The sequence below is a fragment of the Aethalodelphis obliquidens genome, unplaced genomic scaffold (assembly GCF_003676395.1).
Source record: "Aethalodelphis obliquidens isolate GAN/ISIS:26980383/991018 unplaced genomic scaffold, ASM367639v1 scaffold5, whole genome shotgun sequence".
In the NCBI taxonomy this organism is placed as follows: Eukaryota; Metazoa; Chordata; class Mammalia; order Artiodactyla; family Delphinidae; genus Aethalodelphis; species Aethalodelphis obliquidens.
In genome coordinates this window covers 17,451,143-17,477,408 of record NW_020837949.1, presented here as the reverse complement: position 1 = coordinate 17,477,408, position 26,266 = coordinate 17,451,143, and the positions used below count along the sequence as shown (strand labels likewise).

Genomic DNA, 26,266 nt, shown 5'->3' with positions numbered 1-26,266 from the left:
AGAGGAAGACCGCGTGCAGCAATGAAGACCCAATGCAGCCACAAATAAAATATAAATAAATAGGGCTTCCCTGGTGGCGCAGTGGTTGAGAGTCTGCCTGCCGATGCAGGGAACACGGATTCGTGCCCCAGTCCGGGAAGATCCCACATGCTGCAGAGCGGCTGGGCCCGTGAGCCATGGCCGCTGAGCCTGTGCGTCCGGAGCCTGTGCTCCACAACAGGAGAGGCCACAACAGTGAGAGGCCCGCGTATCGCAAAAAAAAAAAAAAAAAAAAAAAAAAAACATATATATATATGTGTATATATATACACATATATATATAAAAATAAATTTATTTTTTAAAAAAATGAAGAAAGAAGTGGGAATCAGGAAGAGAGGAGGGAGTGTCCACAAGCATGAAAACTTGCATGCCTTTAACATAAAGTAACTTTCATCTTTTCATACATAAAGTTTTAAAAATTAATTAAAAAAACAAACATCCTCCAATTTGTGAGCACACTTTGATTAATGCTGAAGGCAATTAAGAAAGTGAGATTTCCTTTTATGTTCCTCAACGTCTACTAGTAATAACATAAAGTCTCCAAAAATCCTGTTCTTAAATATTCAGGCATAACTCTTGGTGGTCCTGCAGGATGTAAGCATCCATACCATTCAATTCCCACATTTAAAGATTTGAGGGGCTTCCCTGGTGGCGCAGTGGTTGAGAGTCCGCCTGCCGATGCAGGGGACACGGGTTCGTGCCCTGGTCCGGGAAGATCCCACATGCCGTGGAGCGGCTGGGCCCATGAGCCATGGCAGCTGAGCCTGAGCATCCGGAGCCTGTGCTCCGCAATGGGAGAGGCCACAGCAGTGAGAGGCCCGCGTACCGCAAAAAAAAAAAAAAAAAAAAATTTGAATCTATTTGGCATACTCCAACTTACTAGTGAGTGGGAGGCACAGAAAACAGAGGACTCAGTAATTTCCCTGACTTTTGCATGACCTGAGGGCTTTCTCCAGGATCAAATATAAAGTTTATGTCACACATTTTAGGGGTTCAATAAATATTTGCCACCTTAATACCAAGCTACTCTCTAGAAGTGGAAATTTAGCACTACTAATTTTCTTTTTAAAAAAAAAACTTATGTCGGGCTTCCACTGTGGTGCAGTGGTTAGGAATCCGCCTGCCAATGCAGGAGACACAGGTTCGAGCCCTGGTCCAGGAAGATCCCACATGCCGCGGAGTAACTAAGCCCATGCGCCACAACTGCTGAGCCTGCACTCTAGAGCCGGTGAGCCACAACTACTGAGCCCATGTGCCACAACTACTGAAGCCTACATGCCTACAGCCCATGCTCCACAACAAGAGAAGCCACCACAATGAGAAGCCCGTGCACCACAACGAAGAGTAGCCCCCCCACCCCCCGCTCACAACAACTAGAGGAAGCCCGCACACAGCAACAAAGACCCAACGGAACCAAAAATAAATAAATAAATAAAAAGAATTGGCTACCATCTTTAAAAAAACAAACAAACTTATTTCAAAGTGTTCTTACATTTTAATTTGAGGAACCAAATGGTTAAGGATCTATTACAATAAATTCAATTCTTCAATCAATGATGTAATCTTCCCAATTTAAATCCCTTCTCTCTCCACTCACCCTTCTGTACCTATATCTCCTTTCAAATCTTAATCTATCTGCCTGGATGATTTTAATCCCACGAAGCTATTCAAAGCTATATGGGCACAAGTATAAAAATGAACTACATACAAACCAATTAAAATATCTTTCCACAAGATCATTTAAAATTTTCATTTGCACATGGAAAAGCTATTTTCTACCACAGGATTTCTGGGTAGCTCCTTTCGGAGTGTTTATCATTAAGTTTATTTGAAAGTTGTTGCCCTTCATTAACATCTATAGTGGTGATAGTCTACTCCCTGAGTGGATCAAGCATATAGATTGTTCCTAGTTCCATTTCAAAGTCTAATCCACGCACTGAATCTTACCAGTCCATGATAAGAGAAGTATAAAAATTGAGAAAAAGCATTTGGAAACTTTTATAGCAACTTAACATTGCCACAACATTCAAGTACCTCATCAGTGGGCTCTGAAGAATAAGATAGTTATCTGTGTGGTTGTTATCGAACTTAGGTGGTAAATCACATGACACAAGCTGGGTATTAGGCATGCTTAATAGGACCCTGTATCAGTCACCAACAGACTGTGGTTGGGGGTGGGGGTGGGTTACAAAAAATCTGGTTCTGCATCAGAGATAGTCTGAAAAACACTGATGTAACTTTTAACTCTTCTGAAAACATGAAGGATTTGACAAGCACTCCGGTTTTTTTCTTTGCTAACAATCTCTGACACTGTAAAATCCTGATAAAAGATGATGCAAAGTAATACAAATGCCAAAAAAATTAAAATACATACACACACACACAAAAATGGAGAATGACAATTACCAAAAATTGGGTCGCAGTATCAATTCTCATCAAGTATATTACTGATGCACCACCATGTTGAGTATATAACACTGGTTACCCCAATCTTCTTCTATATTATTCCAAGTTTTTTCTATGGAAATATACTTCCATAAGGCTTCAAAGTCAACTTAAAGTCAATTTTATTGGAATATAACTGCTACATAGTGATACATTACACATACCAATACAGAAAGATACCAACACAGGAGAACAAATTAGTTTACCATGAATTCCATGATCGTTCCTCCTCCACACACACACCACCATAAAAACCTACTCTACAAATCCAATAATAGAAAATTAATAAGCTCATACAGTAGATGAGGAACGGAGGTAGATTAAAGATGGGATATGAAAACACGTAATTTGAATAGCTGCAGAAAGAGACCGTGACCCACAAAGCTAGTAATAGTACTAAAAATGAATATAAAGAAAAATATATCTGGTTTACTTTTTGACTGAAACAGATAGGTTAAACCTAATTTTCTAGGAATATAGGATCAAATAAAAATTACAAGTAAAAAACTTTTCTTTAAAGGTACTACTGCATGTTACAAACTAGTGTTAAATAGGACACCTGTGGAGAAGCATTTTTAATGTGTAAAATATTTCTAATGGTGTTAATTTGTCAACAAATTGCCAAACTACTAATTAAGATGGTTTATAGTCTCTAATGTAATCATTTAATTCCTTTCATATGTTTAGTTATGTTTCCACTTTTATTCCTAATTTACATGTGTATTTACATGTGTCTTCTGTTTTATTTTCTGATCAGACTTACCAGGACTTTATTTTATTCGTTGTTTCAAAGAACCAGCTCTAACCGTTACTGAAATATTGCTTTTTTCCTATTTCACTAAATTCTACTTAATCCCTACTTTCCACTGTCGCAATGTTTATTCTTTTTCTGGTTTCTTAACCTGGAAATAAGTTCATCTATTTTTGTTCTTCATTTCCTAATTAATGCATTTACAGCTTTATCTCTTCCTCTTGCTAAAGACAACGAAAAATACTGTATAAAACTTTTTCCTAACCAACATCTTAAAAACAATAATGATCTGCAGTGGGGAAGTCCCAAGACAATTTTTGGATAAAAGTCAAAACCCAGAGAGATAAGTGGAAAGTCTGAGTAACAACAAATGGGAGAGAGGAACAAATGGGGGAAGAGGGACAGCATTAAAAGTCCAAGGCCAAATCAAGGTGAAGAATTTTGGGGGAGATCACTCCCACGTTAAGCTGAGACCCAGCCCACTCTCAAAGAACTCATTTTGTCTCAGGGTAAGTAAAAACTACACAGAGGTCAGTACACGATAAGAAAAAAGGAAAAGGGTGTGAAGAAAACCATCCTAGAGAAGTTGAAACCAACCCCAGGGAAGATGTGCATCCAGGAGAACAAAAGACCTTTACGTTTAAGGCATCCCTAATGGCAATGTTTACAGGATCCAGCAGAAGTCAAATCAAAGCCTCTCTATCGGAGGGCAAATTCATCTTGGGCCTTGGAGAACCTTACAAATAATTCAATGACAACCATGAAGCAGATACAGACAACAAATCACATAAAGAAATAAAACAACATGAACAACAACCAACAGAAACATCCCTCACAAGACTTCAGCTTCTGGAATTACTGGACAGATTTTGAAACAATAATTCTAATCCGTTTAAACAAATATATGACAAACTTGAAAATATCTGCATGGTATAAAAAGCTTTTTAAAAAAATCAAGTATCAAAAAAGAACAAACGTTACTTCTAGAAATGGAAAACACAATGGCAAAATTTAAAAACTCAGTAGACTAGACCTAAAAGAAAAAATTCTGATTGATCAGAAGAGATCATCCATTAATGCATGAAAGGAAGAAATAGAAAGAAACAGAAAAGAGATTAAAAGACATGGCAGATAGTGAAAAGATCTGGAAAATATTTAATCAGAGTCTCAGAAAGAGAGGAGAGAGAATAAATGCAACAGCTGAAGAGATAACAGCTTAATTTTTTCCAGAACTAATGAAACTCACCAAATCCACAGATTCAAGAAGCGCTACAAACCCCAAGAAGAATAAATAGAAATACACAAGTGAGTTCTACTTTCTGGAACTGATTAATATATCCATTGTGGCCTAACAGTCAATTTTTGTACCCACTATACCTGTATTTTAAAGTTTTGTACAAATTTATTTGTACAGAGTTGTGTGCATGCACAAACACACACATGCTTGCTAATTGTGTTAATCAAATTTTCCATTTCCTTTTTTTTTTTTTTTTAACATCTTTATTGGAGTATAATTGCTTTACAATGGTATGTTAGTTTCAGCTTCACAACAAAATGAATCAGTTATATATATACATATGTTCCCATATCTCTTCCCGCTTGCGTCTCCCTCCCTCCCACCCTCCCTATCCCACTCCTCCAGGCGGTCATTTCCTTTTTATTGTGTACTTCATATATTTCTAAAATACAGAAATTAGAAGTCTCTCCATTACGCACGTAGGTGCAGTTTCTCCTGGTATTTACATCAGCTCAATACACTTCTTAGCTCTGTTAAGTAAATAAAAGTTTTGTGACTTTAGGGGACCTTTCATCAGTAAGAAAAATATTCTCTTTATCTTTTTAAAATGTGTTTGATCTTGAATTTGATTATGACTAACCAATATCAGTACTATTATACTTTCTTTCCTATGATTTCCATTTGTCCACTCTATCGTTTCTCCCCTAGTTTCACTGATATTTTTCTTATATGTGTTCCTAGTCAAACAGTTCTACAAGGTTTATTAGGAAAAAGAGCAGTCCCCCATATCCTTCCTCCCCCTCAACAGTTGCCTCTCCCTAAAAATAATCTGCTTATTCTTTCAGATGATTCTTTTGTCATTTACTATCACATCATTAAATAACATGCTTGTATTGCTACTTCCTGATTTTTCAGTATTAAATATCATTACATTATGCAAATTGAAGATTTAGATTTCTTTCAGCCAGCCTAACCATACATTCCAAGCCCACTTTCCAACCTTTGGTTAGGTCAAGGGTCACAATTACATTATTATGAAGTTCAAATATTATTTACACACTTCAACCTCCAGCCATGGCACATTAGGTGATAAAGACTAGGGCTACCAGCATAAACAACTAGAAAACTAGACAAAATATATGAAATTACTGTTTTCAGACACTGAATGACAGACAGTGAACAGCAGGTCTATGACCTCTGAGAGAAAAGAAAGAAGACAGATGAAAACCACAAGTGTCCCAGTTTTCTGCTCTTCTGGCACTTACTGGACATTGGCACTGGGTCCAACTGTCTCAATGAGCAGAGGGGGACAGTGTTCAAAATTTGAAGACGTTGAGGCAACTGAAATTTATGGGGCAAAATACCACACAGGGGGAACTAGTACAAAATTCCAGAAATCTACATACAGGAATCCTGTGGTAGCCAGTTTTCATAACAGCCCTCCTGAAAACACCCTGATAGAGTGAGTATAAACAATGAATTTAGGGAGGAAATAAAAAAGAACACCAGTCACATGTACTCTTTCAGAATATAGAGGAGGAAACATTTCCTGAAACCAGTATTTCTTTGGTACCAAATCTAAAAACAACATAAAAGAAAGCCACAGATAAATACCTCTCATGACACAGACGCAAAACTCCTCCTGAAAATATTAGCAAATTGAAAGTAAAAAGGATAATACATCATGATCAAATGAGATTCACCCTTGGGAGGGAAAGTTGATTAAAAAAAATCAACCTAAATCACTGTTTCTACAGAACAAAGGAGATAACACACGATCATCTCAATAGAAGCAGAAAAGGCATTGGATAAAATGCAACACCCACTCATGATAAAAACTCTCTGTAGGCAAAGAATAAAAGCAAACTTCCTCAACCTGATAAGGACCACCTACAAAAAAACAGTGACATACTTAATAGTGAAATACTCAACGTCTTCTCACTAAGATTGGGAACAAACAAGGATATGTGTTCATTCCACTTTTATCCAAGGTTATAGTGTAGGGCTTACCCACTGCAATAACGCAAGAAAAACAATTTAAAGAAATAAAGGTTGGAAAGAAATAAAACTGTCTTTATCCACAAAAGATGTGATCATCTATTTAGAAAGTCCTAATGAATCTATTTAACAAAAATCAATTATTCTACATAATGACAATGAACAACTGGAAAATGGAATTTTAAAAACAGTATCATGTGCCAAAGCTCAAAATCACAGGGACCTCCCTGGTGGTCCAGTGGTTGGGACACCACCCTTCCACTACAGGGGGCACAGGTTTGATCCCTGGTGAGGGAGCTGGGATCCCACATGCCACATGGTGTGGCCCAAAAAAAAAAATTCCCCCCCCCAAAAAAAGTTATAGGCAAATATAACAAAGCATGCTGTACTCTGTACATAAAAACTACAGAACATTGTTCCTGAAATGTTTAAAACCTAGAAAAATGGAAAGATAAAACTTATTCATGACCTATATGAGTCAACATTTTCAAGATGTCGTTTTTCCTCAAATTGACCTGCTTATTCAATGCAATCTCAACCAAAATTCCAGTAGTCTTTTTGTACAAAATAACAAGCTAATTAAAAAACTTATGTGGAAAGGCTAAGGTTCAGATACACAGAATAAATTCTAAAAAGAATAACAAATTTGAAAGTTTTTATTATAACAGATTTGAAGATTTAGAGTAGTCAAGACAGTATGGTATTGACAAAAAGATAGACATAATCAGAGATACAGACTCTAGAAATAGACTGACACATTTATCAGCAACTGATTTTCATGAGAGTCCAAAACCATTCAAAAGTAAAGGGGTAGTCTTTTCTACAAAAGATGCAGTAACAACAGGATATCTGTATGGAAAAAAATAAATCTCAACCCCTACTTCATATCTGAGCCATTGCAGCATAACATGATTACTTTTTCTGTACAAGTTTTTGTTTCCTGTAGAGTTAATAACTGTGTTTTGTCTGATTAGATCTCTATGTGTTTATTACTAATTCAACCATAAAATTTCCTCCACTTGTTGAAATGGCTTCACAAGACATTTCTCTTTAAAAACACCAAGTATTCTTTCATTTTGATCTTTTTGTAGAGATTCCCCTTGGAGCTTTCTGATTTGCCACATTCTGGATTAACTGCCCTCTACAGGTCACATCTTTCATCCTTCCCCATCATCCAAGAAATCCCACTGCTTCTTGTCTATGTTTAATTACCTATTTCCTCTATCCCATGTATTTTTTTTTATCTTCTTCATTCCTTTATATTGATGGGGCATATCCTCTAGTAAATTTCTGAGAAAGAATGCACAGAAGGTAAAATATTTTTGAGAACTTTCAGGTCTGAAAATGTCTTTTCATAACACTGGTTTATAACCTGTAAGTTTCATGTGTACAACGTTATATTTCTACTTCTATGTACCCTACAGCGTGCTCACCACCAAAAATTTAGTTTCTATCTGTCACCAAACAGTTGATGCCCTTTATCTATTTCACCCTCCCCCTCTGCCTCTTCCCCTCTGGTAACCACTACTCTGTTCTCTGTATCTATGTGTTTGTTTTTATTTGGTTTGTTCATTTATTTTGTTTTGTTTGTATATTCCACATATGAGTGAAATCATACAGTATTTGTCTTTCTCCATCTGACTTATTTCACTTAGCATGGACCCTTCAAGGTCCATCCATGCTGTCACAAATGGCAAGATTCCACCTTTTGATGGCTGAGTAGTATTCCAGTGTGTGGAATACACATCTTCTTTATCCATTCATCCAAAACACTTAGGTTGTTTTCATATCTTGTTACTGTAAATAATACCACAAGGAACATAACAGTGCATATATCTTTCTGAATTAATGTTTTCGTGTTCTTTGGGGCCTTTTTAATCTGAAAATATGTCCTTTGGTTCTGGGAATATTCTTCAATCATATATTATTGAAGACAATTTTCCTCTGTATCATTGTGATCTCTTTCTAGAATACTAACTTATTTGTTATGTGACCTCCTGGACTGATCCTCAAATATAAGTTATCTCTTCTCTCATACATTCTCCTTTGCCTTTTTGCACTACTTGTTAAGAGATCATCTCAACTTCATCTTCCAACTCTTTGCCTGAGTTATTTCTGCTATCATATTTTAATTTTCAATAACTGTTTCTTATTCACTGAATTTTTTATACCATACTGTTCTTGTTTCATGGATTCAATATCTTCTATTATTTCTGAGGTGAAAATAATACCCTTGTTGAAGTTTTCATTTCCTTGGCCAGTCTCTAATTTCCATGTGAGCCAATGTTGTATGGTGCTATATCAGTAAACCACCCATGTTCCCACATCTGCTGTTTCCACCAGATATTTTTCTCAGACATGCTGCACTAAAAGGACATGCAAAGGCAGTCTAAGGAATGACCTGCACCTGTTTAGGGAAGCACTAAGGTCCTTTTGACTCCACTAGGCTCAGCAACTAGGACCAAAGAGAAACATTCAACTTCATATGTTTTTAAAACCTGCCTCTCTCTCTGCTTTTCAAAGCTATTAAAACAAAAGAGGCCCTTTCTGCAGACAGGTTTCATCTTGTGAGCCAAAATCAGGAGCTGGCTTCAACTAGCGCCACCTGCATCTCCAAGTTTATTTAAATCATCTCAATTTGACATCTCACAGAACGCCTTCTACAGGCTTCTCCCTGCAGGGTTGGGCTGTATCTAAATTGTAGCTTCACGGTCCTCTCCAGAAACACTTGTGGTTTCCTTCCATGTTAACACAACCACTGAGGCTGGGCTCCAGAGATGTAAAGATTTGCTGGTCCCTGACTGAGATGGGCAGCTTCATAATTATGTGTGTTCAGCACTCTCTAGCAAAGCTAAGCCAGATTCCAAGACTTTGTGTGTCCTGCACTGTCTGCCTTCCGTGACTCATGCCATGAGACAGGTATGAGCAAAGTCTGGTAGTTAAGAAACTAAGGAGAGGTTCTAAGAGTTGTGGATATTAAGTGGATATTAAGTCAACAAGAAATTAAAAAACAAAGACAAAAACAAAAAAACCTCCTGGTCTGACTATTAACAATAAGTGCCTCACCTAAAGATTCTAACTTGGAGACCCAAAAGGAGGTTGTCTCATATTTCTTTAATCTGGATTTTTTTTTTCTTTTCTTTCTATAAATGTTGGAGAGCCTTGGTGTTCATCCTTAGACAATCTCTCATTTTTTCCACTGACCCTCTCTGTGATTTCATCCAGTGTCATTAATTTATAAAAATATTCTATATATTGATTAACTCCCAAATTTACATCTCCATGCCCAAACCAAACTTGAATATTCACCTGTCTAGTCAATATCTCCATTTAAGTCTCTAACAGGAATCTCAAACTTAACATGTTTAAAACCGAGTTCCTGATCTTCTCAAAAACCCTATTCCTAGAAGATGCAGTCTTCCCCATCTCAGTTAATGGCCATTCTCTACTTCTAGTTGCTCAGTTCAAAATCTTGCAGTCATCTTCAACTCTTCTAGTTGTATTGTATAGTGGATATTAAACCTGATTAATCTTCGTATGTCTGTAAAATGTTTTATTATGCTTTCAAATCTGAATGAAATTGAGAATTCATTAACTTATTTTCACTCAAAAATTTGGAAAAACAAATTTTTCGTTTGTGTTCTCTTTTCTATGGTTGTAAAACAAAAACACTGACATCAGTTTTATTCTTGTTCCTTTGTGATCTATGTATTTTTCTCTCATGGACTTTCAGAACTTTGTCTTTATTCTAGATATTCTAAAATCTCACAATTATGTAAACAGATGTTGATATTTTTCAGTCATCTTGCTTCATACTTACAGAACTCTTCTAATCTGAGGACAACTGCTTTTCACAGTAATTTTCTTCTATTAGTTCTTTCATTATTTCTTCTGATCCATTCTTAGCCCACTGCTTCTAAAACTTCTCTTAGCAGAGATCAGAACCAGTAGATCTCTCTTTTACATTGCCTAACTTTTCTTTCATGCTTTCTATTTTTTAAATTTCTGCACTATATCCTGCAAAAAAATACTCAGCACAGTCTTCCAACTCGCTAATTTGCTCTTGAACTGTGTTCATTCTTTTCTTCAACGTATCTATAGGATTGTTTATTTTGAAGATCTGTTTTTTAAAAAAAAAAAATGTTCCTTCTACATGAATATGTCATTCTCTCTTACCTCTTTGAGAGGTACCAATGACACTTGAAAAAGTTTCTTTCTGTTTGCTTACTTATGTTAGATTCTTCTATATACTGATTTTTGTGCTTCTCTTCCATAATGTTGGCTTTCCTGAAATACCTATTGATTCTTGGTTGTTGCACATGTAAGAATTCTGTCAACCAGTCTATAAAATACTATTTCTGTTTGCTGCAGGATGTTTCTTTGTGACCACAGAGAGGAAAAACAGCTCAAAGGGGTAGGCTAATAGTTCATCTTCTGAGCATAGGAGGTCCTAGTTCCTCCAGGGTATTTCTATCCCCTTTAAGGCTCCGACCTAGATTTATAATCAGTGTTCCACCCAGAGGGCATCTGTACCTGCTACCTGGCATAAAAGTTGGACTGTTGTTCCAATGCCTCTGTACTCAACCAACCACACTGACAGTTTTCCGAGGATCTTGAAGCACCACTATTATTACCCTTTTTCAAGTCTTCTCCTGAATATGTTTTGAGTTAACACTTTTTCTTTAAATTGATCCCAATGGCCTTCTGCCCTCCAGATTCCTCACACTAGTCCTCCCAGAAAGGAACCCTTTTACTAACAACCAGCTTTGCTGAAGTTACTCTGTTTAGTTTTTAATCTTAAAGTTTTTTCTATTTTTTGCTCCACTTGCTAAGGATTTGAGGTGATTCTAGGTAATCCCTTAAAACTGAAATGAATTTCTTTGCCATTTCCTCAAATAGTCTTAGGTTATCCTGAAAGTCACCACTTTCAACATAATAGTTCAGTACAATTGTCCTCTAATGGAATGATGGGGAACTGATTTTTTAAATACAACTGAATGTTTTAAAATTCATTAACACAAATTTAAAAAGCTAATGTTATCGTTTTCATTTACCTTTCCATTCACATTCTTAAAGTATGTGAACTATATAAAAAGATATTATATACATTATAAACACCTACTGTTATATAACTTTATATATATATATATATATAAACTACATTAATTAACATTTAAGTAGAGCTCACCTTTTTTCATTCATATCATCTACATTAACTGCCCATTAGATTAAAAAAAAAAAAACTGGACAATGCATTGCCTTCTGAGATATTATTTTTTTTAATAACCTAGGTATCTAAAACACATTTCCAATTCTCAAAATTTGGTAATAATGAACCAAGAGCTCTTTGAATGGGTAAACAAAAGAAAGTTTAAATCATACAAACAGACATTAAAGATAAGGCAAAAAATAGCTATTTGCATTAATCCCTAAGGTGGTAATAAACCTTCAAAACAGAGATGCAGCAATCCTACTCACCCTAATAGGTCACTTACTACACTGTAACTGCTGCATCTGCTTATAAAAACAACAAAACCCAGAATACTATTTTAAAAATCATAGACACTTTAGATTTAGAAAGGATTCAAAGGACTTGCATTTGACCCCCAAACCTACTACCCATTAGCTGATGCCTTCGATAAGTTACTTAAAAGGCCTAGTTTCCTTAAGCATACAATAGGGATAGCACTATCAGCCTAGGATTGTCCTAAGGACCAACAAATGAAGTTAAGTATTACCTTCTAAACCAGGATTTCTCTTTTCATTTTAACTCATGATCTTTTTTAGTAAACATCAAAACTTCTCTACTATTTTGTACTAGAAAACTAAAGCAAATTTCCCCCCAGATGTAATACTGATTGTGCTTTTCCAATTTCACACCATCCTATCTAAATCTACTGCCTCTCTCTACTCCTAATCCTATTAAACAGCCAGCACCACCAACCTTGTCAATCTCCTCAGATAAGAAAACTAAGGCCAACCAGAGAGGTTATGTGGCTTCACCAAGGTCATATACTTAGTTAACAATAAAGGCGAGACTCTGACTCCCAGGGCAGTGTTCTTTCCACTTCATTAAATCTTAAAAATACAATGCTACACATTATCTCATCTGAGGTTTGTAGATTCTTTTAAATCTACTTACTCATAGGCATGGGGAAAAAAACTAAACACAAAGTTATTTTGGAGTATTTACCTTTCTGCATGCAGGACAAAGCCCATTTTCATCAGTGCGAATTCGATGCCAACAAAATCGGCAAATCTGGTAGCCACAGGTGCAAGGGAAAAAGTTGATATCATCTATCTCCAAGGGCTCCATGCAAAGAGGACATTCCACAGGGTCTTCCTTCACATCAGGACTGCGAGACATCTTCACGTTTATTAAACAGCAGCAAAAGTTTATAATAATTTAAGGGAGAAGGAGGTTCAGCGCTAGGAACTAAACTGTAGAACTTCGAAGACCTGCATAAGAAAAAACAAAATATACTGCTTACTACTGAAAAAATATGGCATATTCAATGATCAAGAATCAAATTGCATAAAAAATTTGAAAAATATTAGATCAATTTTTGCTATCTCAGAAGATGGAATTCTGTATATTCTTCATGTCAAGATAAAAGGCGTGAGGTTGTTAAATTTTTTGATTCAACAGAAACACAAAAGAACTTCCTTTTTTTAGCTAAAACATTTAATACTAACCAGTACTAATCATAGCATATTTTAGGGGAATAAATACTATGCAGAAACATCTTCACCTTAAAACATACTCTACACTGTCTTATCTTTCACCTAAAAGCTAGTAGTAATACTGCCACATAACTAAAAGAGTATTATAGTAGTCTAAAGTGTGTCCTAGTTTACAAAATAAAACTAATGAAAAAGAGCAGTTTCAGTTACCTGTAATTACATGTTAATATCAAACCATTACCACAGAAAACATAAGACTTGAAAAAAATATGCCATAGAACCTAATTGTTTACAATTAAATATGTATTAATATGCCAATGAAAAGTTCACTTCTGGGAAAATACACACGTATTAAACAAAATTAAAATATTCCTTTTTATTATAGAAATGCTACAAAAAGCCTACAGAAAGGGGGAAGAGAACAAATAGACATCCATGCCTCAAAGTCTTTTTAAAAATTAAATAATTTATCTTTTTAGATTATGGAGAATTGAAAATTTTCAGGCTAAAGTCACTGTTAAATTAAAACGCTATGTCAAAATAACGGAGATATTTTGTTTGTTTACATAATTTGACAAACTAATTCTAAAGTTTACATGAAAGAGTAAATGCATGAGACATGCTTTGAAACTTTTGTGGAAGAAATGTGGGGATCTGCACTATCAGATACTGAACTGTACTACAAAGCTACATTAACAAATAATTTGATATTGGTACAAAAACAGACAAAAGATCAAAGAAACTAAATAGAGAATCTATAAACAGAACAATGAATTAATGAGATTTTAATATTTGATAAAAGGGACATAACAAGGGCTTCCCTGGTGGCGCAGTGGTTAAGAATCCACCTGCCGATGCAGGGGACATGGGTTAGAGCCCTGGTCTGAGAAGATTCACATGCCGCAACCAAGCCTGTGTGCCACAGCTACTGAGCCTGCGCTCTAGAGCCCGTGAGCCACAACTAATGAGCCCGCGAGCCACAACTACTGAAGCCTATGCGCCTAGAGCCTGTGCTCTGCAACAAGCGAAGCCACTGCAATGAGAAGGCCACGCACCGCAATGAAGAGTAGCCCCTGCTCATCACAACTAGAGAAAGCCCATGCACAGCAACGAAGACCCAACGCAGCCAAAAATAAATAAATGAATTTATTTTAAAAAGGTGTGGGGGGACATAACAAATCAATATGGTGAGGATGGACCCAATTTAAAAGCAGTAACAGGGTCCTGGTCTATCCATTTTAAGAAAGAAACAGTATATAGCTATCTCACACTGCAATCAAAACAAATCCCATATGATCTGTCTAAAGAGCTATACACTGAAATAAACTATTAAAGTGTTAGAAGAAAATAGAATTTTTAAAAATCTTGGGATACAGAAAGTCTTCCTAAGCAGAAACAGAAATTCATAAAAGATAGATATGATCAACTTAGCAATGTGAAAAGAAAAAAAACAGACAAATTAAAGCAACAGAGTAAAGCAAGCAACAGAGTAAAGGATATATTCACTGTATACAAGAGTCACTATCCAGAATATATAGAAATCTTACAAGCAATTTTTAAAAGGCAAACAAGTCAAAAGAAAAAATGAGAACAGAATATGATGAGTAGTTCACAAAAGAATTACAAATGATTACAACATATGAAAAGATGATCAACCTCTTTAGTTAGTAAACAGTGAGGTAGCATTTTTCCCCCACCAGCCTGTCAAAGTTAGTCTCCCCTGGCAAAGCAGAGATTATCACTGATCTAAGTTCCTCTTTACAAAGGGAAATGGGAGCACAAAGAGTACCTTGCCTTAAATTGCACAGCTATTAAGTGGTGCGGCCTGGATTCATTCCAGGAATTAGCCCCACATCTGTGCTTTTAACCACTCCCTTAAACCACCTTAGACTCTATCCTACATAAATACTCACACATGTGCACCAAGTACTTTGCTATATGTTTTGCAGCATTGTTCATAAGAGTAGAAAACTGCAAACAATGTTAACTATCCATCAGCTGGCAAATCATTAAGTAAATAATGATATAGCCATAAGGTTGATGTGTGTTGAATCAGGAGATGTCTATTATATACGATTTTTTAATTTGTAAAAGTAAATTGGAGACTAACGTAAATATATAACTACTTCCACATAAATATAAAAACTCTATGTGTATATATTTGATTTGTTTCTCGAAGAAAATAAAGCACATTGAAGGTTATACACCAAAATGTTATCCATATCACAAAAGACAAAATGGAGGTACTAATTTTATTTTGAAAATCTGTATTATCTGTATTGCTACAACAAACATTTTTGAAATTCAAATGGCCAAACTTAAAAAAAGAAATTATTTTCATCTCTTTTAGGAAAATTAAATCTGACTTTTGTTAATAATTAGAAGAAAAATAAAATGAAATATCTTTTTATGAACCTATAATTATTTCAAAATATAAGTTTCTTAAAAAGAAAAAAATGGTATATGTATTTATAAACAATTCAGGAATCCTGGTCTGCAGACCCAGTTTTGCCACTATCAGTTTCCTCATATATAAAATGAGGGGTTTAATCTTATGGTTACCAGGGGGGGAAAGGGGGAGAGGGATAAATTGGGAGATTGGAATTGACATATACACACTATTATGTATAAAATAGATAACTAATAAGGACCTACTGTATAGCACAGGGAACTCTACTCAATACTCTGTAATGACCTATATGGGAAAAGAATCTAAAAAAGAGTGGATATATGTATATGTATAACTGAGTAACTGATTCACTTTGCTGTACAGCAGAAACACAACACTGTAAATCAACTATACTCCAATAAAAATTCAAAAAGAAACAAACAAACAAATAAATAAAATGAGGGGTGTTAAGGAATGCAAAAGTAAGACTGACAACTTCAAAGCCCATGTCCTTTCCAATATGGTAAGACAGAAGTTATGATTACTGAAGGCTCGGTCGCATATTCTTCGGTATATAGTGCAAATGTCCTCAAAGTAAAAGTGACATTACTCTTTCAAAAATTTAAATTCTACAGGAAATCTCTACTTCATTATTTAAGTTCTTGTTCTCTATATCACCTGCAACTAATAACACAACACAATATAAATTCTTTTTTTTAAGTTACAAGATTTATTACTTAGAAATCCCAGAAATGGAGGGGGGGCGCGCAGGGGGACCACACTGAGCTGGGGGAAGGGCAGTCCTCCACTTCAGGTTAAGAGTGAGCCAGAGACAGAGAGCAGGGTAGCAAGCATGTGTTGGTTGGGGCAGACTTTTCTTGGGCTCAACTCTAAGCGGTCATTTTTTTTTTTAATAGATCTTTATTGGAGTATAATTGCTTCACAATACTGTGTTAGTTTCTGTTGCACAACAAAGCGAATCAGCCATATGCATACACATGTCCCCATATCTCCTCCCTCTTGAGCCTCCCTCCCATCCTCCCTATTCCACCCCTCTAGGTCATCCGCAAAGCACCAAGCCAATCTCCCTGTGCTATGCTGCTGCTTCACACCAGCCAACTATTTTACATTCGGTAGTGTATATATGTTGATGCTACTCTCACTTCGCCCCAGCTTCCCCCTCCCATCCCATGTCCTCAAGTCCATTCTCTATGTCTACATCTTTATTCCTGCCCTGCAACTAGGTTTATCAGTACCTTTTTTTTTTTAAGATTCCATATATATGCGTTAGCATACAGTATTTGTTTTTCTCTTTCTGACTTATTTCACTCTCTATGACAGACTCTAGGTCCATCCACCTCACTACAAATAACTCAATTTCATTTCTTTTTATGGCTGAGTAATATTCCACTGTATATATGTGCCACATCTTCTTTATCCATTCATCTGTGGATGGACATTTAGGTTGGTTCCATGTCCTGGCTATTGTAAACAGACAACACAGTACAAATTCTGACATACATAAAAACGCTCCTGCATCACCAAAAACCTCCCATGTAGTAAGTGTACAAAATAAAAATCATACACTCAAAATCATGCTCAAAAGTTCCTTATCACTCATAAAGTGCTGTATACATGGTTTTGTACTTAGGACCCTGTTCAAAAGATTTGTATAAAATACACTATAGTGGGAGGGAGCCTCAAGAGGGAGGGGATATGGGGATCTATGTATACATATAGCTGATTCACTTTGTTATACAGCAGAAGGTAACACAACATTGTAAAGCAATTATACTCCAATAAAGATGTTAAAAAAAAAAAACAACATAGGGCCACTACTGTATAGCATAGGAAACTCTACTCATTACTCTGTAATGGTCTACATGGGAAAAGCATCTAAAAAAGAATGGATATATGTATAGGTATAACAGATTCACTTTGCTATACATCTGAAACTAACACATTGTAAATCAACTAAACTCCAATAAAAATTAAAAGAAAAGAAAAAAAACACTATAAAATGTCAAGAACTGCAGCTGCTATGGAAAACAGTTTGGTGGTTCCTCAAAAAGTTAAACATGGAATTAGCATCTGATCCAGCAATTCCACTTTGGGGGATATACCAAAAGAATTGAAAGGAAGGATTTGAACAGAACTTGTACACAAATTTCATATCAGAATTATTCACAATACAACCCACATGTCCATCAACAGATGAATGGATAAACAAAATGTAGTGTATACATACAATGAAATGTTATTTAGCCATAAAAAGAATGAAATTCTGATACATGGTACAGTGTGGATGAACCTTAAAAACATTATGTTAGGGGCTTCCCTGGTGGCGCAGTGGTTGAGAGTCCGCCTGCCGATGCAGGGGACACGGGTTCATGCCCCGGTCCGGGAAGATCCCACATGCCGTGGAGTGGCTAGGCCCGTGAGCCATGGCCACTGAGCCTGCGCATCCGGAGCCTGTGCTCTGCAACGGGAGAGGCCACAACAGTGAGAGGCCCGCATACCATAAAAAAAACAAAAACAAAAAAAACCCATTATGTTAAGTAAAATAAGCCAGTCACAAAAAACAAAAACTGTATGATTCCACTGATAGGAGGTAACTAGAATAGGCAATTCATTGACACAGAAAGCAGAACAGAGGCTGGGAGGGGGAGGGAGAATGGGAAGTTTTTGTTAAATAAGTACAGAGTTTCTGTTTGGGATGATAAAAGGATTTTAGAAATAGAAAGTGGTGATGGTTACACAACATTGTGAATATACTTAATGCCACTGAATTGTACGCTTAAAAATACTTAAAATGGGGGCTTCCCTGGTGGCGCAGTGGTTGAGAGTCCGCCTGCCGATGCAGGGAACACGAGTTCGTGCCCCGGTCCGGGAAGATCCCACATGCCGTGGAGCGGCTAGGCCCGTGAGCCATGGCCGCTGAGCCTGCGCGTCTGGAGCCTGTGCTCCGCAACGGGAGATACCACAACAGTGAGAGGCCCGCGTACCACAAGAAAAAAAAAAAAATTAAAATGACAAGTTTTACGTTACAAATATTTTACAATAAAAATTAAAAATGAAAATATAATTATACACACTTAAATGCAATATGTAATAAACAGCACTTTTGAAAAAAGTACTTGGTTGCTTAATTTAATTAATCCTTTAATTTTCTGCCAATGTGGCAGTGAATTTGTGATAAATGTGTGTATGATGCAATTCCACTGAATAGTTACATAGAAATTACATTCCTGAATACATTATACACCCCAAATTATATGTACACTATAATTACACATAAGAGAAAAGCTATTTATAGATATGAAATATACACACATACATTTTGAATGGTAACTAGAATAGCATCTTAAGTTTCCATAAAAACCATAAATTCAATATATACATATAACTATAAACTAACATTTTTTAAAAACCTATAATAAATTTACGTACAATACCACACAGCTTATATTTTACTTAGCCAATGTTTTATAACTAGAAATTCTTGTTTCTTTAACAATCAGTCCATTCTCAATACAATGGATGCTCCAGGAGAGAAGTTAACTGGTGCATCACATTTACGATGGTATACCAGGCAGCTACAACATGACTGGGGGTAAATAGTAAGCACTCACGTATTTGATGAATGAATAATAAATAAAAGGAGGAAAGAATTATTTGTTATATGTCAGTTTTGGTTGACAACACTCTTCAAAAGTAGGAAACAATGCTCCAGGTTGTTCACTGTTTCTGTATTAGGCATATACTTCACAAAGCATGTTACTCATATAAACTACACAAAGGCAAAAACAGATTGAACAGTAGCTATGAACAGTTTGCAAGTGTAAGAGCAAGGTAAGTCAACTGACTAAATATCAGCACCAATACCTCTTCGCCTTTTTAAATTAAATACCAAAATACCAATATACATATACCATGAATGTCCATTTACAACGGAACTTAAGACTGCCTATACCCAAGTTAGGAAGGCAGGAAAGCGTATTTATTTTCTCATAGAAATAAACATCTCGTTTAGACATTTTCTCATAGAAAAAAAATCTACCTAAGAATTTAAAGTCTCTCTCATAAAAGGTTAAGCTGCAGTTATACAAAAAAATCGGTTATGTGGGGCTGCTTTCTACCTCCCCACCAATTTGTTCTTTATTTATTAACTTATTTGTACTTTATATTCTTTTTTTTTTTTTGGCCGCTGCATGGCTTGTGGGATCTTAGTTCTCCAGCCAGGAACTGAACCTGGTCCCAGGCAGTGAAAGCACCAAATCCTAACAGCTGGACCGCCAGGGAATTCCCTGTACTTTATATTCTTAAGATGTAAATAAAAATCAGCATACAAGTCATCTCACATAATATATCATGTCCCCTAAGTATCTTTTGCAGGAGAAGGGGTAGATAGATAAGGGTGGAAGGAGACAAAAAATGTTTTTCCAATAGAAAGCAACCTCCATGAGGACAGAGACTGTTTCACTTGTTAGCGTATCCAAAAATCCTAGAAGAGTTCTTGGCAGATAGCAAACACTTAACAAATATGTGTCAAATGGAAGGAAAACAAGAAAGAAGGGATGGAGGAAGAAAGGGAGTGAAGGAAAGGGAAGTACCTATTCATTCATCCATAAATGTGCAAGCACATATTGTAAGAGTCACTGAACAAAACTGTGCTAATCTTTACAAGTCTACATGTAGCAAATACACATTAGACATAGTAATAGACTTCTGTGAACACCTCACTGAAAAGGCAAAGGTTTTTCTATTTTCTTATGATGTAACACTACTAAAAAAAGTAATTTCTAATTTGCATGTAGTATTTGCATAGTTATTTGCATAGTTAGAGCAATGTGATGTTGATTTGGGAGAGTTGTTCAACAAAATCCACCGATTTATCAGCTGTACAAAGACAACAGAGATGACAAACCATTTAAATCAAAGCCATAAAGAAACGCAACTGCTGCATACAAACATATTTTCAAAAACCTAACACTATGAAAATATAAATGTACAAAAAAATTGAAGATGATCATTTTGTGAAAAATCAATTTTAAAGAAAAAAGGTTTGTGACAACTTTCCTTTAAATAAAAAAGTTTTCAAACACATTTAAAATGGTTCAAGTAAAAATATCTAATTCAAGCCAATTTGGTAAAGATCTCTACCATGAAAAGCATAGTAGGCAGAACTTAACAATGATTAGTCTTTTAAAGGCGGAGAGAGTTTAAAAAAAAAAAAAGAGCACATTTAGGCTCTCTTATCAAGAAAGCTGATTATTCTAATTGTACCCAGTATACCAATAACATTACTTATTATTCTCTCTAGGTAAAAAGTTTTAACTTTATTAGAAAACTTAGATGGCTGGCCACTGAAGGTTTTTGCCATCTAAAAGTTTGTTTTTACCTTCATTCACTCAGTGATTCAATAAATAGTTATTAAGCCCTTGTTTCAAATTCTAGTCTAGGTCTTTGGGATACTTTAGTGACCCTAACAGGCAAATATCTCCACCTTTGTTTCCTGTTCTAATTCAAAATCTAAACAAAAATCATAATAAGTCAGTAAATTAAGTATGATAAAAGGTGAGAAAAGGTACCAGAGTCAGGCTGCAATTTAAATGGGCCAGTTGGAGTAGATTTCATTGAAAAGGTAATATTTAACAGAGGAACCTGAGTAAGCCATGCATACACTGAGAACAGACAAGGCAAGGAAAAAATCAGTAGGGAGACCCCAAGAAGGGAAACTGCCTGAAATGCTTGAAGAACAGCAAATTCAGAGTGGTTAGAGTAGAATAAGCGAGGGAAGAACAATTTGAGATAAGGTCAGAGCAATGTGGAGGTCCAGGAACTGGCAAGGGTTCATCATCGGCCATTGGAATAGCTTTGGCTTTCTTTGCAAAATACATGAAGAGGACCCGAGAGTTTTAGAAAGAGGAATGGCAATGGATTTGACTTATATTTTCAAAAGATCTCTCTGGGTTCCACTTCCAGCGTGACAGTGTAAGGAGCTCCATGAGCTCATTCCCCAGCAAAACTGCTGAAAACTATTTAAAACCAACCATTTAAACTATCCAGAAATGATGCTAAGAGCATAAGGCAAATGAAGAAATGCTTATTCAAGAAAATCTACTAAAACTCAGGAAAAACAACAATACTATGTGGTATCTGACTAAAAACTGTTCCCTCTCTCCTTCCCTCCCCCATCTCAGTTCAGTGAGACTCAAACTTCACTCCAGGCTGGCGCTGCCAAGAACACAGGGTTACCACTCAGAGAACCATCTTCCTAGGAGGGGCAGGATATTAGCATTTCTCATCCTGCCCAAAGCTACCCGATGCTGAAGCTAAAGTTCCACGTTAAGTGCAGCCGATAGATGGAGGCTCCCCTCTTCCACCCAACTGCCACTCATGGGAAAGAGGACCTATGTTGCTGCTGCATGTTGAAAATACTATGACCCCAGACTGCCCTCCAACCCGCTACTTCATAAAGCTGGGGTCCTGCACCAGGAAACGCAAGAGACTTGAGGTTACTGTATACCCCTTCAATGAGTGCTCAGTTACTAAACTGGCAGTGTCACACGGAGAAAAAAGTACACCACTGCCCCCCTACTCAATGCCAGAGCTTAGCCAGATTTTAACAGGAAGGTAAAGCAGGTCTTAAAACAGATAGCTCTGAATCTCTTTCCAAAAAACTGACTTCATTTGTGATGGTGTCTGAAGTCCAAACCTAAGCACAATCTCAAAACCACGAAGGCTGTAGTGAAAGACAACTGGGAGGAGAGTCAGACACAGGCTGAACTGTAAACCAGCTACTCTGCAGGAAAGAATAAGGAGAATCAGGTTCTTAACTGCTGGATGAACCCTCCTGGGGTCAGAATAAATTTCAAGCTCTGACCTCAAGAACTATGCCTTCAAGTGAGCTCAATTTTTTTTTCAATCAGGCTGAGAAGCAATTTATGTCCTAGGGCATTGTTGAGCAGTCAGTGCGGAGTTTAACATCTGGGTGTGGTCAATGAAAGAGACAGTGGAAGAGGGCCCTGCCCGAAACACTGTCATCCCAGGATGCATGTGGACATACCCAAATCTGCACACCCCAGGGACACCAACAGATGCTTAACACGGCAAGAGGGAAACAGACTTCACTAAATTAATCCACCCAGGCACTAAACAAATAAGCAAATAACAATAACAAACCCTGGGAAGGGTAGGAGGAGACTAGTACCCAGAGTTGCTATAATATTATATAAAATGTCCAGTTTCCAACCAGAAATTACAACTGTGCAAAGAAACAAGAAAGTATAACCCATACGCCAGGAAAAAAACAGGCAACAGAAACTGCCTGTGAGAGCCACCAGATGTTGGATTTAACAGACAAAGACTTCAAAGGAGCCATTTTAAGTATGTTCAAAAAACTAAAGGGAACCATAATTAAAGAAGTAATATATAATGACAATGTCACATCAAATAGAGAATTTCAATAAAGAGATAGATGCTATTTTTTTAATGGAAATTCTGGAGTTATAAGTACAATGACTGAAATTAAAGTCACTCAAAGCCTGTACATGTAGACTGGCAGAAGAATGAATTGGTGAAAGAGAAGATAGATCAACAGAGATTAAGCAATCCAAAGAACAGAGGGGGAAAAATGAAGAAAAATGAACAGAGCTTCAGAGAAATGTAAAACACCATTAAGCACGTCAACATACACATCATGGGAATAGTAGAAGGAGAGAAAAGGAAAAGAAGAAACATATTTGAAGAAACAATGGTATAAAAATGAAGAACTATAGCTACACAACAAAGATGAATCCCAGAAGTACAGTATTGAACAAGGAAGCAAGAAGTAGAATATAACTGTGCTCATATAAATTTCAACAGATAAAAGAAAACTTTTAGAGATGCACATAAGGTGATAAAAAGTCAGGACAGCGATTGCCTCTGGGTGAAAGGGAGAGGGTTATGAAGAGGTGAACAGGAAGACGTGTGTATGCTTGGTGGGGGGCGGGGTGTGTGTGTTCTGAAGTACTTGAAATATTCTATTTTTTTAATTCAAGTATAGTTGATTTACAATGTTGTTAGTTTCTGCTGTACAGCAAAGTGATTCAGTTATACATATGTATACATTCTTTTTTATATTCTTTCCCATTATGGTTTATCACAGGATATTGAATATAGTTCCCTGTGCTATACAGAAGGACCTTGTTGTTTATCCATTCTATATATAATAGTTTGCATCTGCTAATCCCAAACTCCCAATCCATCCCTCCCCCACTCCCATCTCCCTCGGCAACCACAAGGCTGTTCTCTATGTCTGCAAGTTTATTTGCTTTGTAGATGGGCTCATTTGTGTCATATTTTAGATTCCACATACAAGTGATGTCATATGGTATTTGTCTTTCTCTTTCTGACTTACTTCACTTCGTATGACAACCTCTAGCTGCATCCATGTTGCTGCAAATGGCATTATTTCATTCTTTGTTATGGCTGAGTATATTCCATTGTGTATATATATGTACCACACCTTCTTTATCCATTCATCTGTTGATGGACATTTAGGTTGTTTCCATGTCTTGGCTATTGTAAATAGTGCTTTTGTGAACATAGGGGGTGCGTGTATCTTTTTGAATTATAATTTTGTCCAAATATATGCCCAGGAGTGGGACTGCTGGACCATATGGCAACTCTATTTTTCGTTTCTTGAGGAACCTCCATACTGTTTTCCATAGTGGCTGCACCAACTTACATTACTACCAACTGTGTAGGAGGATTCCCTTTCTCTAAACCCTCTCCAACACTTGTTGTTTGTAGACTTTTTAATGATGGCTATTCTGACCAGTGTGAGGCGGTACTTCACTGTAGTTCTGATTTGCGTTTCTCTAATAATTAGCGATGTTGAGGATCCTTTCATGTGCCTGTTGGTCATCTGTATGTCTTCTTTGGAAAAATGTCTATTTAGGGCTTGTGCCCATTTTTCAATTGGGTTGTTTTGTTGTTGTTGTTTTTGAGATATGTGAGCTGTTTTTATATTTTGGAAATTAAGCCCTGTCAGTTGCATCAGTTGCAAACATTTTCTCCCAGTCTGTAGGTTGTCTTTTTATTTTGTTTATGTTTTCTTTTGCTGTACAGAAGCTTGTAAGTTTGATTAGGTCCCATTTGTTTAGTTTTGCTTTTGCTTCTATTGCCTTGGGAGACTGAGCTAAGAAAACATTGGTACGATTTATGTCAGAGAATGTTTTGCCTATGTTTTCTTCTCGGATTTTTATGGTGTCATGCTTTATATTTAAGTCTTTAGGCCATTTTGAGTTTATTTTTGTGTATGGTGTGAGGGTGTGTTCTAACTTCATTGATTTACATGTGGCTGTCCAACTTTTCCAACACAACTTGTTGAAGAGGTTGTCTTTTTCCATTGTATATTCTTGCCTCCTTTGTCAAAGACTAATTGACCATAGGTGTGTGGGTTTATTCTGGGCTCTCTATTCTGTTCCACTGATCCACATGTCTGTTTTTGTGCTAATACCACACCGTTTTGATTACTGTAGCTTTGTAGTATTGTCCCAAGTCTGGGGGGGTAACGCCTCCTGCTTTTGGGAATTCTGAGTCTTTTATGGCTGCATGTAAATTTTAGGATTATTTGTTCTAGTTCTGTGGAAAACATCATGGATATTTTTGATAGGGATCACATTAAATCTGCAGATTGCTTTGGGTAGTATGGCCATTTTAACAATATTAATTCTTTCAATCCAAGAGCATGGGATTTGACTTTGCTCACCTTCTTTGACTCACCTTCAATGAAATATTCTATTTTAGACCTGGGAAATGGTTACAAAGATGTTTGCCATATAATTAAAGTCTACATGTTTTACATGTGTATGTTTTATGTTTCTGAATATACAGTTTTTACTTTTTTCAAAGTCTTAAAAGAAAAAGATAATAGCTGCAATTTTCCCAGAAAGGTTAAAAACAACCCCCTGCCCCAGAAAGCGCAACATACCCAAGTGAGATCAATAAATCCACACCCAGACACAAGACAGTAAAACTGCAGAACACTAAAGGCAACAAGAATTTCAAAAGCAAACATTTAAAAAGAACCCTTCACCCAATGAAATGATAATTAGACTTTACAGCAGATTTTTCAATAGCAACAAGTGAAGCCAGAAGGGAAAGACAACATTCAAGATTCTGAGAGAAAATACTGTCAACCTACAGTTGTGGTCCTTGAAAACAATAACCCTTAAGAATGAAAGTAAATGATAAAACAACATTTTTTGAGATAATCGAGCTTTTCGCATGGACTGATTATTAGAAGACGTTAGTTAAATATGATAGTAGTATTGTGTTTATTTTGTTAAAAAGCTCTTCTAGAGGAGATACATTCTAAAGTATTTACAGACTTCATGGTATGATATCTTAGCAGGAAAGGAGGCACAGAATGGGGAAGTGATGAAATGAGAATAGCAAAAGTCCATAACTACAGAAACTGAGGGATGGAAATAATTGGGTTTCATCACACTATTTGGTCTACTTTCATATATGCTTAAAATTTTCCATGATAAAAATAACTGATTTTAAAATAAGGCTAAATTAAAATTAAAACAAATAAACAAAAATAGAGACAGTTTACCAGTAAGAGACATCCATTAAAGGAATTTGTGAAGATATTCTTCAGGAAGAAGGAAAATGATCTCAGAAGAACAGTCAGAGATTAAAGAAGATGGTGAGGAAAGAATATAG

At 36.3% G+C, this 26,266-nt stretch overlaps 1 protein-coding gene across 11 annotated transcripts in view; it reads right to left on the bottom strand.

Annotated features, from left to right (window-relative positions):
- CNOT4 (CCR4-NOT transcription complex subunit 4) overlaps positions 1-26,266 on the bottom strand; it is a 141,535-nt gene that overhangs the window by 67,693 nt on the left and 47,576 nt on the right. For all 11 annotated transcript variants that reach the window (XR_003431874.1, XR_003431875.1, XM_027101812.1 and 8 more), the window contains one exon: positions 12,665-12,930. Coding sequence is in view for 9 of the 11 variants with exons in the window: in XM_027101812.1 (XP_026957613.1) it covers positions 12,665-12,838 (174 nt within the window). In the remaining 2 variants the exon portion in view is untranslated. The remainder of the gene's footprint in view (positions 1-12,664; positions 12,931-26,266) is intronic.